General features: G+C 41.6%; 1 protein-coding gene across 1 annotated transcript in view; it reads left to right on the plus strand.

The window, feature by feature from the left end:
* The window catches only part of LOC140187413 (growth factor receptor-bound protein 2), a 145,203-nt gene extending 138,545 nt beyond the window's left edge, over positions 1 to 6,658 (plus strand). The window contains exons 4-5 of the mRNA XM_072242727.1: positions 547 to 715; positions 3,133 to 6,658. Coding sequence (XP_072098828.1) covers positions 547 to 715; positions 3,133 to 3,318 — 355 coding nt within the window. The 3' untranslated portion in view covers positions 3,319 to 6,658. The remainder of the gene's footprint in view (positions 1 to 546; positions 716 to 3,132) is intronic.
* Positions 6,659 to 16,480: the final 9,822 nt, after the last annotated feature.

The following is a 16,480-nucleotide window of genomic DNA, read 5'->3' on the forward strand; positions in this document are numbered from 1 at the left end:
TGCATGCATCTGGGCTTTTGATATCTGGAATATTAGATGGGAATCTCAACTGTGGTCACTGCTGCCCCCTACCTGTGTAAATTGTACAGCATTTCAGAAAACTGGCTTCAAGACGATTTGAAAGTAGTTTTATTAATAGATCTTAGAGGTAAATGTCTGATTCCACAACCTGTAGAGACTGCAATGCAATGTTGAGGCTGTGGTTGTGTGAAGTATTATATAGGTACTGACTGGCCAAGAACTAGGGATGTATGGATGTTTACCCAGCCTCTATTGCCATTCAACACTTCATGCTGAAAATCCCAGTGAATAAATGTTAGCTGATGTCAGATGATACTTTCCATGGTCAAATAGCCATCACCTTGTGTGAAGATTAGTTACCTGATTGAGCTGCCAAAATGTATTTATATATAGGAGTGGAGCAATACAGTTCTGGGGAAACATATTAAAGGAAATGCAGAACCTGAAGATAGCCTGAACTTAGATTTGTGTCCTCCATGTTAATGACTTTTAATGATAATTGTCTTCCTTTTTGTTCCTTCATAGGTTTGGAAATGACGTACAGCATTTTAAAGTATTGCGTGATGGAGCAGGGAAGTACTTCTTGTGGGTAGTGAAGTTTAATTCGCTGAATGAACTGGTGGATTATCACAGATCAACATCTGTGTCTCGGAACCAACAGATCTTCCTGCGTGATATCGAGCAGGTCCCTCAGGTGAGGGGGTGGCATTGATGGTTGAGGGAGCAAAAACTAAAGGACTGGCTCCTTGGTGCAGCTGTAAATCATTGTTGCAAATTTGTAGGTGATCTTTGCTACTGCTCCTATGTTTCAGCACAAATCATCCTTTGTGGCTGAGTGACTTGTTGACTCTGATGCTTTGTTGAGTTAATAACAGGGATGTTATCTCCAATTGCAGGTTGTGAACATTTGGCTTCTGGTAGGGCTATGCCTTCAACATTTGGAAATATTGCAAATGCCTGTAATTAAGAGATTGAAGAGGGGTGAGGGTGGGGTCATTAGTCATCTTGGAGGTCAGGAGAGGGCTCTGTTGTAATCACTCATGAACATAAAAAGTGTTTCCCTTCTTGGCATACACACAATGAATAGCCTAGAAATAGCAGGCTTCTGGATTCCAGGATATAGACCATTTGTGGCAGTCCCATTACTTGTAACCAATACATTTTCTTTAGTCTGACACATTCTACTTTAAGAAATAAAGAGTGAAAAAGAGGAATGGGTAAGACTGAAACAAAATTTCTGTTAAAATGGAGAAGACCCTGTTCTCTGTTGGTCAGTGAGTGGATTAACGCACGAAGCCCTAAGCATTTACACTAGCTTCAAACGTTGATAGTTCTTGCATCCCATTGAAACTTTGCAGCAACTTGTCTGAGGAGGTGTTAGATTTATTTTTCCAGTTGCTTCAGAAATGAGTTGTATTGCAGCTTTGGTCTGTTTGGAACATAAAGCAAAATGCAAGTTCTCAGTCTTCATATTCACAATCGAGTTACAAGCATTGATGCGTTGTTTGAAACTGTTGTGGTATAATGCAATATTGCCAGCCTTGCTGAGGTTAAATGTTCTTGGTGTTGGATGTGTAAAAGGCCAGTGTTCAGGTTTGCACAAATAAGGTACATTTAGAGCTGATAAATGCAGCTAAGTGCCTGAAACTTCACTCTAATTTATAGTTTAGCAGTCCTGGAAGTTCAACATGGTGCTGCAGGCCATTCTAAGCCTGTGCCGTGCCTTCCTCGGGATTCATTATTCCTTGCAGAAAGAGGGAAGAATCCAGGATAGGGTGGGGGGAGGGGAAAGGGAACAAGCCAAAAGGTGATAAATGAAAAGGAAGGTGGGTTGGTGAAGGAGAGGAAGGAAGTGGGTAGGTGGGTGGAAAGGATAAAGAGCTGAAGGAGGAATATGATAGAGGAGAGTGGACCATGGGAGAAAGGGAAGGAAGAGGAGCACCAGAGAGAGGTGAGAGGCAGGTGAGAAGGGAGGCAGAGTAGGGAATGGAAAAAAAGAGAGGGGTGAAAGAGGGAGAAATTAACAGAAGGGAGAGAAATTAATATTCATCCTGCCATGTTGGAGGCAACTCAGAATATGAGGTATTGCTGCTGTAGCCATGGGCCAACAAGTCGGAATGTGACGGACAGAGGAATTAAAATGGTTGGTCACCGGGGAATACTGTTTGTTGTGGACGAGTGAAGATGCTTGACAATGTGGTTGTCTTACCGATATAGAGGAGGCCACACTGGGAACATAGGATAAAGCCGACAACCCCAGCAGATTCGCAATTTAAGTGTTGCCTCACCTGGAAGGACTTTTTTGGGGCCTTGAAAGGAGGTGAGAGAGAAGGTGAATGGGTAGATCTTCTTGTAGGGATAAGTGCCAGGAGGGAGATCAGTGGAGAGGGACAAATGGACAAGGGGATCACAGCGGGATCTCTAGAAAGGGAGGGAAGGGTGCAGAAATAAGGATATGTTTGGTGGTAGGGTGCCATTAAAGGTGACAGAAGTTGTGGAGAATGGTGTACTGGATGCAGAGGCTCGGGGGGGGGGGGCGGGGTGGTAGGTTAAGGTGTTGGGAAGATTCAGTGAGGCTGGATGTCTGGAAATGGAGATGTTGGTGAGGGCAGCATCACTGGGTAGAAAAAAGGGGACCCGAACTTGAGTCGGGTTATCCACGGTCCCTCTGAGTACAAGACATTTGTAAAATTGTGTCTGCATGTGATTCTCCGGGACTCTAGCTTCTCCCACTCTTAAGAGAAACAGCTCTAAGTGTAAAGCAACAAACTGACTTCAAATGAAATGTAAACTTGTTCAGGTCTAGACATTGATCTGAAATGCCTTCAGGATGTATTGCAATTGTAAGGTCTTTGCTGGAGCTCATTACCTGCAGAAATCTGGATTACAGTGTGGTATAACAGGGCTTGCCCCTTGATTTAAGCACTGCAGACAGCTGCCTGTTAATAACCCAGGAGAGGAAGAATTTTGAATCTCAGCCTTTCAAGCATGTCTCCATGAACCACAATTGTTGCCTATTTATTAGTCACCCTACTACCCTGAACACCCAGTACCTAACTCAAACTGGCACTGTCTGCCTTGTTAACTCTGCGTTGTTATCTGTCTCCACAGCAACCCACATACGTGCAGGCACTCTTCGACTTTGACCCGCAGGAGGAAGGTGAGCTCGGCTTCCGCCGTGGTGACTTTATCCAGGTTCTAGACAACTCAGACCCCAACTGGTGGAAGGGCAGTTGCCACGGGCAGTCAGGCATGTTCCCTCGCAACTATGTCACTCCAGTCAACAGAAACATTTGATGGACAGCAGTGCTGAAACCTGAAGGCAATCACGGTTCCCCCGTGAACTTAACAGTCTGTATGGAACTTCAAACTAGAGCGCCAAAACCAATTCTGAGGTGGAACAGAAAAGCTGAGCGATTTTACCAATAGGTTTCCACAGCTGCTTCCCCCTCTTCTCTAACCCATCCTTCCCCTCTTCTCTTCCCTCTCCTTGTAAATCTGTGCATGGATTATAATTCCATTACTCTAATCCTGTTGTAGAATTTAAATGTTTTTTCTCTATGCAAATATTGGATAATCTTATCAGCAATGTAACACAGGCCAGAGGTCAGTAAAAGTCCTTGCATTTGGGGCTTTTCAAAAGAAAACTAATCATTCTTGGCCTTGTTCATTTCCATTTGGAATTCCTGCTTTTTTTTCTTTGTACAAGTTGCTAATTTAGCTTGTCCTTGGAAATAAGCCTAATGTTTCCTTTAGCAACTAGCAGCTATAGGAATCAAGTACAACTTGTCAAGATGATTTGTAATTTTAGAGAATAACTTGGTGGCTTTTATCAACAGCATGTTCTAGGAGTTTATACAGGAGGTTGGGCTGCTAATGGTTTTAAAGGTGTTTGGCTGAGCACTTTCTGAATTCTGTCTTCATAGTGCCTTTTGATTTTTTTCCCCTGTTCTGATTTTTCTTATCTTTTGCTCTAATTCACTTTAATAACTGAGAGCTCCAAGTCAGTTGATGGGCAAATATTGGGCATTTCACACTGATGTGCCATTGGCTAGCTGGCCTGTGGGGTGGGGATGTTGACTGAGACCAGGTATGGGGAATCCAGCAGTTTGATATTTGAACACTGTTCTAAAATGTTCCCAAATGACCTTTGTCGCCATTTTCCTCTCCACTGCAAACTGCAACTGCAGTTGAGCAGCAGGTTAAGTATTTGTAAAGCTATGTTTGTCATGCCAAGTTTAAAAGTATACTAGCATCGCTAAGGTTTGTATAACAGGTGTACTTTGAATATGATGCGTGAGTCAACAAAGGGATTAATTCTTCAGGCTCTTTCAGTGAATCCCTGCTAGCTGCTCCCTCTGCCCACTGCAGAGTAGAGCTAACTACATGACCCTGCTTTTCTCTCCACAGCCAGTTTGCACCATTCAGCCCAGCTCATCCGCTCCAGCCAGACTAATTATAAACACACCAATGGTTCTGCTGTGTCACTGGGGGAGCTGCAGAGTTTCACCTGCCCATCTGGATAATGGGAGTTTGATTTTTTTTTTGAGCTGAACACATCTGATGACATAACTGAGAAATTCTAGTTCTTAATGAACTTTGGTTTTTAAAGCTGTCTTGCATTTTATTAAATTCTTTGCTTCTATCACAATCAAGCACTGTAATAATTTATTTCTTAGGCCATTTTGCTTTTTAAGTGAGACTGATCATGAAAATTAGTTGCAATTGAACCGATGTTCAAGGTTACTGCTGTTCAGGCCTACTGCCTTCGATCCATGGAAATGATAGCTATCACTGCTCCTTGCATGGGTGATCTCAGCCCAGTTACACTTTGCCAAATCTGTCATGATCAATAAGCCTGCTATTTGGAATTGTGGTGTCTCCTTGGCCACCTCCACATTTTATGTGCTATTCAGGTGATGTGACACTCAGGCCACCAATGTGACAGTGGTGTTTGTATGCCAGGTGTAGCCACCCAGTGGCCTGAATCTGGCAGCTGCAAAATTCCTGGTGGTACAGGGGCATCTTGCTATGGAAGAAGTTGATGGGCAGGCCAAATGAATACATGTCCTAATACCTGTTGTATGTTTCTTGCCTTTGTTAGCAATGGAGATTAAGAAACTTCATGCAGAGAAATTGAGGATGTTGGTAGGTCATTGTCAGAATTCACCAGTCCAAGGAAAGAGGAACATTTCCCAGAGTTGTCACTGGAAAGTTCTGGAGCCAGTATGTGGGCATTCACTACAAATATGGAGTAAGGTTAAAGTTAGTGTGTATAAGTTGAACGATGGAAAGGTGACCCCATCTGGTTCCTGTTGCTAAAATGGTGCAAACAGTCTCTGCATGGCACAGATAGTACCTCAGTTAAAGGATGCCTCAGGACATCAAATGAAAAGGCAGAGATAGAAATCATTTGATGAGAATCTTTTGCTGATCCATCAACTGTTGAAGGACAGATTAGTACAGAAACTCTGGATTCATTCAAATATTAGAATTCACCAAATGCAGTCTGGGGATTGGTGTGGATAGGGGCATTATGACAATTCTGCAGACAAGAGGTCTGAGGACACTTCAAGCAGGCTCCAGAGCAGACAGGTATTAAAGTTCACAGTCTATTCCCTGGTATCATCTGCCCTAATCTCTGTGGTGCTGGCAGTTCCTCCTCCACTATCCCCATTTTCTCTTTACCATGCCTGTGATACAACACATTGACATTAAATATATATAAATAATTGTAAACAGTTGCTTGTCTGTTAATTGATGTTTGGTTTTTGTTTTGCTGATTTGACCAGTTAGAGCTACCACCTATGCATTAAGTACCATGACAAGAACACATCTGGTTCAGCACCTGTGCAATCTAATTTCCTGCAGACACTTTCAAGGACTGTCAATAAATCACTTGATTTAAAGGAGACAATAATACTTCTTACTGAAGGCTAGTGAAGCCAAATGGTGGGTAATCACATATGTCTGGGGTTGACATTGCTTAAACATTTACAGCCTCAGAAACCACACACAAACTCATCAGTATTGGCAAGTGGAACCCACCCATTAAGCCCTGGTAATTGCATCAGAATGCATGTGTTATGAGGCATGGAATCTGAGCAAGATTGAAACTACACAGTCTGTACGAAGTCTAGATAATGTTGAGGAATGTGTAGAAGGGAGCTGAATAACAAAATGGTCAGAGATCTAATTGAAGTATGATGATTCTGGTTAGCCTCTGGGGTCAGATTACAGACAGTACTGGGAACCAGGAGGTTTGACTGTGATGCGGGGGTTGGTCTGAAATTAAATTTTGTTTCCTGGAGTTCAGTACTATATTAATTTAACTTGAGTTTTCTACTTCACACTGGGAAACTGCTAAGAAATCATGAGACTAATGGGATTGAGCTTTCCACTACACACTGTCACCCAAACTATCAAACTGTGTGTGAGAGCTTTTGACAAATGGACCAATTGATTGTTTACTGTTTTTGAATTGGTGTATTATCATAAGCCTTGCAGACATTTCATGTATATATTAAACAAATCAATGTTAAAATGGAAAGGCCTGTGTACTTATCCCTTGATTCTCAATGCATTTGGTAGCTAGAAATTAACTGTGAATAATAAAATGCTGTGTATTCTTCATGAAGTGGTCTGGCTTTCTTTTGTTGACACCTACCTGTACCACCCCTCTTCTCACTGTGACCTCCTTACTCTTAATGCCCTGCACAAAAAGAGTTCATTTATTACTGTTAAATCAACTTCATGTAAATGTTTCTGGTCTTGTGCTGCTGTAGCTCATCTATCTACTTTGTCTGCACACCACTGTTGTAGCATGTAATCCTTTGAGTTACTGTGGCCTTCCTGTCAGCTTGAACCAGACTGGCCACCCACAGAACTGCCATTCACTGGGCATTGTGTCTTGCACCATTCTCTGTGTGCTTCTAGACTCTAGAGACTGTTGTGTGTGAAAATCCCAGGAGATCAGCAGTTTCTGAAATGCTCAAACCGCACTGTCTAGCACAACAATCGAGCTAACTACTATGCTACCATGGCACCCAGGGTGCTACCACATGATAGGCTGATTAAATATTTGCATTAATGAGCAGGTATACAGGTGTAACTAATAAATTGGCCACTGAGTGTATGTGTTTCAGTTTGGTCAATGGGGAAAAAACATAGGCTAATGAAGTGAGTGATCTTTAAGAGATTTTAGATTTAGCAGCAGCTTCAATTCCATAAGACCATAATTTAGAATGTAATATTGGGCAATTAATATTCGATATATTACTTTTTGGATTCATTATTCAGACATACATGAATGTCCTTCATGGTTGGATTTGGAGGAAAAGTCGGCGAAGGGGTTCTCTTTGGCCTCTTTACCGGGAGGTCCTCTTCCCTTTTTGTTTTCTAAGATTAGTAGACAAGACTTTAATCCCATTATTAAACATACATTAAGAATTTGGTTTCAGTTTCGTAGATTTTTTTGAGTTAAATAATTTTGTTCTTCCTAGTAATATTCATTTCAATTATTTTTTTAAACCATCAATTTTGGATAAGGCCTTTTTAATTTGGAAAACCAAGGGAATAACAACTTTTTCAGATTTGTTTTTAGGGGATTGTTTAATGTCTTTTTCTCAGTTAATGGATAAATATGATTTATCTAATGTACACTTTTTTAGATATTTACAAATTAGGAATTTTATACGTGATTTGCTGCCAAATTACTCTTCTTATCCACCTAATGTGACAGATGCTCTCTTTCAGCTTAAACCACTTTAAAAAGGGTTGATAGCTATAATTTTTAAACGGTTATTGAATTTACGAATAAAATTCTAACGATAAAATTAAACGTGCTTGGGAATTGGAATTTCAAGAGTCATTTTCAGATAATCAATGGAGTAAAATTTTTCATTTGGTTAATAACTCATCTATTTGTGCCTGCCATTCCTTGATACACTTCAAGGTAGTGCATCGGGCCCATATGTCAAAGGATAAACTAGCATGTATTTTTTTCCAACATCAATCCTATTTGTGACAGATGTAATATTGAGGTGGCATAAAGCTAGATAATTTTTGGACAGATGTTTTTAAAATGCTATCAAAAGTCTTGAATCTGGACCTACAACCTAATATACTTACAGCAATCTTTGGGATTATCCCATCGGAAGCAGGAAATATTCCTGTTTCCGCTCAACGTATGATAGCCTTTCCAACTTTATTGGTTAGGAGAGCAATTTTATTGAAGTGGAAGGGTTCTAACACCTACTGTTTTTTATTGGCTTTCCTCCATTATGTCCTGTTTAAGTTTAGAGAAAATAAGAAGTCGGGCATTTGATACATCCTTTAAATTTGAGCAAATTTGGTGACTTTTTATTCAATATTTTCAATTGATTTGATTTATTGCTCTTCCAATTATTTTTTTTCGAAGTTTTAGATTTTATCAGAAAGTCTTTCCTTTTTTTTGGTCGTATCCTCAGAATGGACTGCCCAGTCCCTTTCCTACCCCTTTTCTCAATATAGTGTAGTGGGGTTTTTTCCTTCTCATTTTAAAAAATTTAAATTTTTTTTTCTCACTATTATATACTACATATTAGCTTAATACTATGTATGCCTATTTCACTTTCTGTTTGTATTGTTATTGATATATATATTTGAGATAATTCTCTTGTTTGTGTATATATGCTCTTTTTAAATCAATAAAAAGATTAATAAAGAAAGAAGAAAGAAAAGGCCATAAGATATAAGAGTAGAAGTAGGCCATTCAGCCCATCAAGCCTGCTCCGCCATTCAGCCATGGGCTGATCCAATTCTTCCAGTCATCCCCACTCCCTGCCTTCTCCCCATACCCTTTGATGAGGTGCAACTGTAACGAAAACCAATTTCCCCTGGGATCAATAAAGTATGACTATGACTATGATGCCCTGGCTAATCAAGAACCTATCTATCTCTGCCTTAAATGCACCCAATGACTTGGCCTCCACAGCCACTCATGGCAACAAATTTCACAGATTTACCACCCTCTGACTAAAGTAATTTCTCCACATCTCTGTTCTAAGTGGATGCCCTTCAATCCTGAAGTCATGCCCTCTTTTTAAAAAAAAACATAGAAAATAGGGGCAGGAGTAGGCCATTCAGCCCCTCTTGTCCTAGACTCCCCTACCATGGGAAATAACTTTGCCATATCTAATTGGAAATTTTCTTTGAGATTCCCCCCCCCCCCCGCCCCCCATTCTCCTGAACTCCAGGGAATACAGCCCAAGAGCTGCCAGATGTTCCTCATACGGTAAACCTTTCATTCCTGGAATCATTCTCATGACTCTTCTCTGAACCCTCTCCAATGTCAGTATATCCTTTCTAAAATAAGGAGCCCAAAACTGCACACAATACTCTTAAGTGTGGTCTCACTAGTGCCTTACAGAGCCTCAACATCACATCACATCACGCCCCTGCTCTTATATTCTATACCTCTATAAATGAATCCCAACATTGCATTCACCTTCTTCACCACCCACTCAACCTGGAGGTTAATCTTTAGGGTATCCTGCACAAGGACTCCCAAATCTTCGCAAGGCCTGATTTGGAGTATTGTGTGCAGTTTTGGTCACCTCCAAATAAGTTATTTGTGAGATGTTCTTTGGTTGGATATAATATGCAGGTTTGTGAATGTTAGGGTTGGTGCCTGCCTGGAGTGATTTGGGCTGGTTGCTGATTGAGGACAAAGAGCCATAAATTATCGACTGTCACTTGATGAGAAGAGGGCAAGAAATGGATGCTGGCTTGGAGCAAAGCCAAAAACAAGGTGTTAAAGGTGAGACAAATGACCTATGGCCAATGTCACTGGAATGCAATATTTGAATTGATAAGGAATGGATATAAAAGTGGATGCTTCATGTGTGCTGGCAGTGGTAACTTTGAAGAAGAACCATTGCAGATACAAGCGTGAGCAACCCTGCATGAAACAGGTGGCGAGTGAATCGAGACTACGAGGAAAGCTTGGCCAGTGCAGACTCCTTTGCCCGGGTAATACCTTTGCTATTCTTTCTCTATTAAGGAGAGTCAGGGATACTTAGCGGGTGTGCACACAAGGTATTTAATGTATGAGTTCAGATACTTGTTAGTTTGAACAATGAAGGTACTTGTTGGTAAATACAGATCTCTCTGTGCCTCACTAATCATTGTTGTAAGAGGTACTTTTTTTTTTACAAAACAAATTATTGCTAACTAACCTGCAGTTGTGTAAAAGAACTTCACCTATTTCTACAGTAATGCTGAAATTGGGGAAGATTTAATAGCACCACAACATAATCTCAATGTCCAAGCTTGAACTTTATCTAGGAGCTTTAAGATCACTGGTGAGGCTGACTCAAGAGCAACGTATCCATAATCAAAGACAGATCTGATTAAAGCAATATAAATTTGTTAAAGTAACCTCCTACTTGCACCACAATCACACCCAACTACTTGCACTCCAATCGTATCTCAGCACATTAAGGGCTTTTCTTTTACACCTCTCTAGAATTTTATTCACATGCACCTTCCATGTCAACCTTGTGTCTGTCCACATATCAAGAAACTTTACCACTGTCTCTTGTTTAAGAGATTTACCATATAACTTGAGCTCAATTGTGGGTGTAATGTTCCTTTTAAAAAAATAAATAAAACTCAAGTCTTTGCAACAGAAAATAGACCCCAACAATGTCCCCATTCCTCTTCCTCATTCATAGCTGCTTACCTTTTCCTAACTATATATATATTCCTGCCTCTCCCACACTGCACCAATATTAGCATATAATGATTTGGAAATGTCTGAGCCAACATTTAAGAAAATGGCATTAATCAGAACATTGAAAATGGAGTAGGCTACACATACTCCCTTGTGGAGTCCCACCTCACACTCCTTAGACCCAACCTTTTTTGATGCTGCTAAGCCTTACCATTAACTCGGGGGTCCGTGGATGTCTGGTTGGGAACCTCTGCGAGAGAATGTTGTTTCTACCCTAATTTGTATATCGTATCATATAAAAAAAGTTTTGAACCAGTTGAACATTCTACCACCAACCATTGCCAAGTTTAAGCAGCAACCCGTGTGTCCATAACATATCAGAAGCTTTCTCTACAGATAACCTCACTGGAGGAAACATTCTCTCCACATCTACCTTATCTAGTCCTTTCAACATTTGATAGGTTTCAATGAGATCCCCACGCATTTTTCTAAATTCCAGTGAATGCCAGATGCTCCTCATGTTAACCCCTTCATTCCCAGAATCGTCCTCATGAACCTCCTCTGGAGTCTTTCCAAAGACAATACATCCTTTCTGAGATAACTTTTGACAATATGACTAGTGTCTTGTAAAGCTTCATCATTATCTCCTTGTTTTTATATTCTATTCCCTTTGAAATAAATGCCAACAGTGCATTTGCCTTCTTTACAACCAACTCAACCTGTGAATTAACCTTCTGAGAGACTTACATGAGGACCCTCAAGTCCTTCTGCACCTTTGATATTTGAACCTTCCCGTCATTTAAATAATAGTCTGCACTGTTGTTCCTTTTACCAAAATGTATTATCATACATTTCCCAACACTGTATTCAATCTGGCACCTTTTTGCCCATTCATCCAATTTGTCTGTCCTGCTGCAATTGCATTGGTTCATCAGCACTACCTATCCCTCCACCTATCTTCATATCACCTGCAAACTTTGCCACAAAGCCATCAATTCCATTATCCAAATCATTGAGAAACAGTGTGAAGAGTAGCGGCCCCAATACTGATCCCTGAGGAACACCACTAGTCACTGGCAGCCAACCAGAAAAGGCCCCCTTTATTCCCAGTGGCTGCCTCCTGCCTGTCAGCCATTCCTCTATCCATGTCAGTATATTTCCTGTAACACCATAGGATTTTATCTTATTAAGCAGCCTTATGTGTGGCACCTTATCAAATGTCCACTGCCTCTCCTTTTCCCCCCTGCTTGTTATTTGCTTGAAGAACTCTTAACAGATTTGTCAGGCAAGATTCCTCTTGACACAAACCATGCTGACTTTGACTTATTATTAGTCTCCAAGTACCCTGAAACTTCATCCTTAATAATGGACTCCCAACATTTTCCCAACCACTGAGGTTAGGCTAACTGGCCTATAATTTCCTCTTGTCTTCCTCCCTTCTTAAAGAGCGGAGTGACATTTGCAATCTTCCAGTCCTCTGGGACCATGCCAGGATCAAGTTATTCTTGAAAGATCATGACCGAAACATCTGTTACCTCTTCAGCAACCTCCCTCAGGACTCTGGGATGTAGTCCATCTGGTCTAGGTGACTTATCCACCTTAAAACCTTTGAGTTTGCCTAGCATTTTTTCCCTTTGTAATACCAATGGCTCCTACTCCCTGACACTCACAGACCTCTGGCATACAGCTAGTGTCTTCCACAGTAAAGACTGAAGCAAAGTACGCGTTAAGTTCATCTGCCATTTCTTTGACCCCTGCTGCTATCTCACCAGCATCACTTTTTCAGTGGTCCAATATCAACTAGCCTCTTTTATTCTTTACATAACAGGAAAAACAACTTTTAGTATCCTGCTTTGTTACTGGCTAGTTTGCCCTTGTATTTCATTGTTTCACTTATAGCTTTTTTAGTTGCCTTTTGTTGGATTTTAAAAGCTTCCCAATCATCCAACTTCTGGGGGACATGTCTATCCTGCGCCTTGTGAACTATTCCCAGAAACTTCAGCCACCTCTGTTCTGCCGTCATCCCCACCAGTATCCTCTCCAATCCACCAGGGCAAGCTCCTCTCATGCCTCTGTAATTCCCTTTATTCCATTGTGATACTGATGCATGTGACTTATGCTTCTCCCTCTCAAATTGCAGTATGAATTCAATCATATTATGATTACTGCATCCTAATGGTTTATTTACATTAAGCTAATAAATCTGGGTTGTTACACAACACCCAATCTAAGATAGCCTTTCCCCGAGTAGACTCAAGCAAAAAATGCTCTAAAAAGCCATCTCGTAGGCATTCAACAAATTCCCTCTCTTTCAATCGACACCAATCTGATCTTCCCGATCTCTTTGCGTATTGAAGTCCCCATTACAATTGTGACATCACCCTTATAACATGCCCTTTGCAGCTTCCTTTGCAACATTAACCCCACAAATTGGCTATGATCTGGAGGCCTATATATGATTCCCATGATGTTTTTTTTTAACCTTGAAGTTTCTTAACTCCACCCATAAATATTCGACATTCTCTGACCCTATGTCACCACTTTCTAAAGACGTAATTCCATCTCTTACAAACAGAGCCACACCAAATAATCACTCCCCACTGTTGTATCGTAACTTCCCAGTTGCAGACACTTTCTATATCTTCAGATACCAGTGTAAGGTCAATGGCAGAAACAGTGTTAAATAGATCTATAGTTGTACTCCTACCATCACTCAAGCACACCAACCACTTTTCTTCCAAAAAGTGCCTGCCTGCCTCTTGGTTGGGTAGGTAACGAAGCCTTCTCTGACAATGCTCCCTAACTCTTGCTCCGCTACTTTGACAACTGCATTGGTGCTACTTTCATGCCCCCATGCTGAGCTCAATTTCACCATCTTTGCCTCCAACATCCACCCTGCCCTTACATTCATTTGGTCCATTTCTGACACCTCCTTCCCCTTTCTTGATCTTTCTGCTTCCATCGCTGGAGACAAACTGTCCATATAACCATATGACAATTACAGCATGGAAACAGGCCATCTCGGCCCTTCTAGTCCGTGCCGAACCCTTACTCTCACCTAGCCCCACCGACCTGCACTCAGCCCATAACCCTCCATTCCTTTCCTGTCCACATAGCTGTCCAATTTAACTTTAAATGACAACATCGAACCTGCCTCAACCACTTCTGCTGGAAGCTCGTTCCACACAGCTACCACTCTCGGAGTAAAGAAATTCCCCCTCATGTTACCCCTAAACTTTTGCCCTTTAACTCTCAACTCATGTCCTCTTGTTTGAATCTCCCCCACTCTCAATGGAAAAAGCCTATCCACGTCAACTCTATCTATCCCCCTCATAGTTTTAAATACCTCTATCAAATCCCCCCTCAACCTTCTATATTCCAAAGAATAAAGACCCAACTTGTTCAACCTTTCCCTTTAACTTAGGTGTCGTCCGACATCTTTTATAAACCTACCAATTCCATGGTTACCTCTTCCCACCCTGTCTCCTGTAAAACTGCTATTCCCTTTTATCAGTCTCCCTTCGACTCCACCACATCTGTTCCTAGGACGCAGCTTTCTGTTCTAGGACATCTGAGATGTTGTCCTCCTTCAAAAAACACTGTTTCCCTGCCTTCACCCTCATCTCCTCCATTTCCTGAACATCCGCGCTCACTCTATCTTCCTGCCGCAGTAACAGTTATAGAGTTTATCTTGTCCTTCCATACCACACCATGATTCTCCGCATCCAACACATCCACCGCAACTTCACTCATCTCCAAACATATCTTTACATTCTCCTTTCCCCCCACCACCCGCTTTCTGCAGGGATTGCTCCCACTGTGATTCCTTTGTCCATTTGTCCCTCTCCCACTCATCTCCCTCCCAGCACTTTTCCGCACTAATGGTCTAAGTGCAACACCTACCCATTCACTTCCACCCTCTCCTCCATTCAGGGCCCCAAATAGTCCTTCCAGGTGAGGCAACACTTCACCTGCAAATCTGCTGGGGTCGTCTATTCTGTTCAGTGCTCCCGATAAGGCCTCCTCTAAATTGGGGAGGTCCCCGTAAATTTAGAGATGCCAAAAGCGGAACTTCCCAGTGTCCAAACATTTTAATTCTGATTCCAATTCCCATTGTGACAGGTCAGTCCATGGCCTACCTTGTGCCAAAATGTGGCCACCCTAAGGGTAGAGGAGCAATACTTTATATTATTTCTGAGGAGCCTCCAGCCTGATGGCATGAGTATCAACTTCTACTTCTGCTAAAAAAAAATCTCCCTCCCTCTATTCCCTACTCTGGCCTCTTACCACTTCTCACCTGCCCATCACCTCCCACTAGTGCCCTTCCTCCTACCCTTTCCCCAATGGTCCATTCTCCTCCCTATCAGATTCCATCTCCAGCCCTTTCCCTTCCACCCCCACCTTTTCATTACAGCAGCTTCCCCCTTCCTTTCCAATCCTGATGAAGGGTATTGGCCCAAAACGTTGACTGTTTATTAATTTCCATAAGTGCTGCCTGACCTGAATTCCTCCAGCATTTTGTGAGTGTTGCTCTGGATTTCCAACATCTACAGACTTTCTTGTGTTTATAATTTGCCAGTGTTTCTTTCCTTCCTCCCACAGCTTTTAACCCCAAAGCCTTCTCACAAGATACTAAAAGTCCACCTGTAAAGGTTGTGCAACCACAATATCTGCTAATGCTTCTTTTCAAATCCTTAGTCTAACTGAATTGATATCAGAAACAGGTTCACATTCAAAACTGAACCAAACCATGCCATGCGTGAGACGTGGGACATTTGAGAAACTTTGAACTTTACTGTGCTCATGGACTTCTTCATCAAGTTATGGTATTGTTGCACTGTTTGTAACTATGTGTTATAATTATGTGGTTTTGTCAGTTTTTTCAGTCTTGGTCTGTCCTGTGTTTTGTGATATCACACCGGAGGAAATAATGTATCATTTCTTAATGCATGCATTACTAAATGACAATAAAAGAGGACTATGTGTCTTCATAATCTAAAAAACCTTAAAATTTTCATTCCTTTTATTTAAATCCTGTCACTTATTTTTCCATTTTGGAGAAACCTGCCATTAGCCTTACTCCATACAACTTCTATCACCCAATACCACCTACCTTTTCTGTCGCCTCCTGCCTGAGAGCAACTCCCAACAGCAGGCTCAGTCTTTTGCTCCAGCCCCAATCATTCAGCCAAGCTTCGTCCACATTGTTGGTCTTGGGCAGTGAGCTCAACTGACCAGTGCTCAAGATGAGTAGTGAGTTGTCTTAATGACTACTGTCCAGTAACAGTCGCATCTATGGTGATGAAGTGCTTTGAGAGGATGGCCATGACTAGAATCTACTACTGCCTCAAGAACCTGGAGGTACAACAAATTGCCTGTTGCTACAATAGGTCTATAGCAGATTCAATCTCAACGGCTCCCGCGTGGCACAATAAAATACCAATGTTGGGATGCTGTCCGTTGACTATAGCTCAGTGTTTTAGCATCATCATCCCTACAACACTGATGGAAAAGCTCAGAACCTGGGCCTCTGTACCTCCTTCTACAATTGGATCCTTGACGACTTAACTGGGAGACCAGCCTGTGTGGATCAGAAATAACATTTCCTCCTTGCTAATCTCAGGAATCTCAGGGATGTGTGCTTAGCCCATGGCTGTATGGCTAGGCATAGCTTAAATGCCATCTATAAATTTTCTGACGATAGTTGTTGACAGAATCTCAGATGGTGACAACAGGAGTTAGATG

Source organism: Mobula birostris, chromosome 24 (assembly GCF_030028105.1).
Source record: "Mobula birostris isolate sMobBir1 chromosome 24, sMobBir1.hap1, whole genome shotgun sequence".
In the NCBI taxonomy this organism is placed as follows: domain Eukaryota; kingdom Metazoa; phylum Chordata; class Chondrichthyes; order Myliobatiformes; family Myliobatidae; genus Mobula; species Mobula birostris.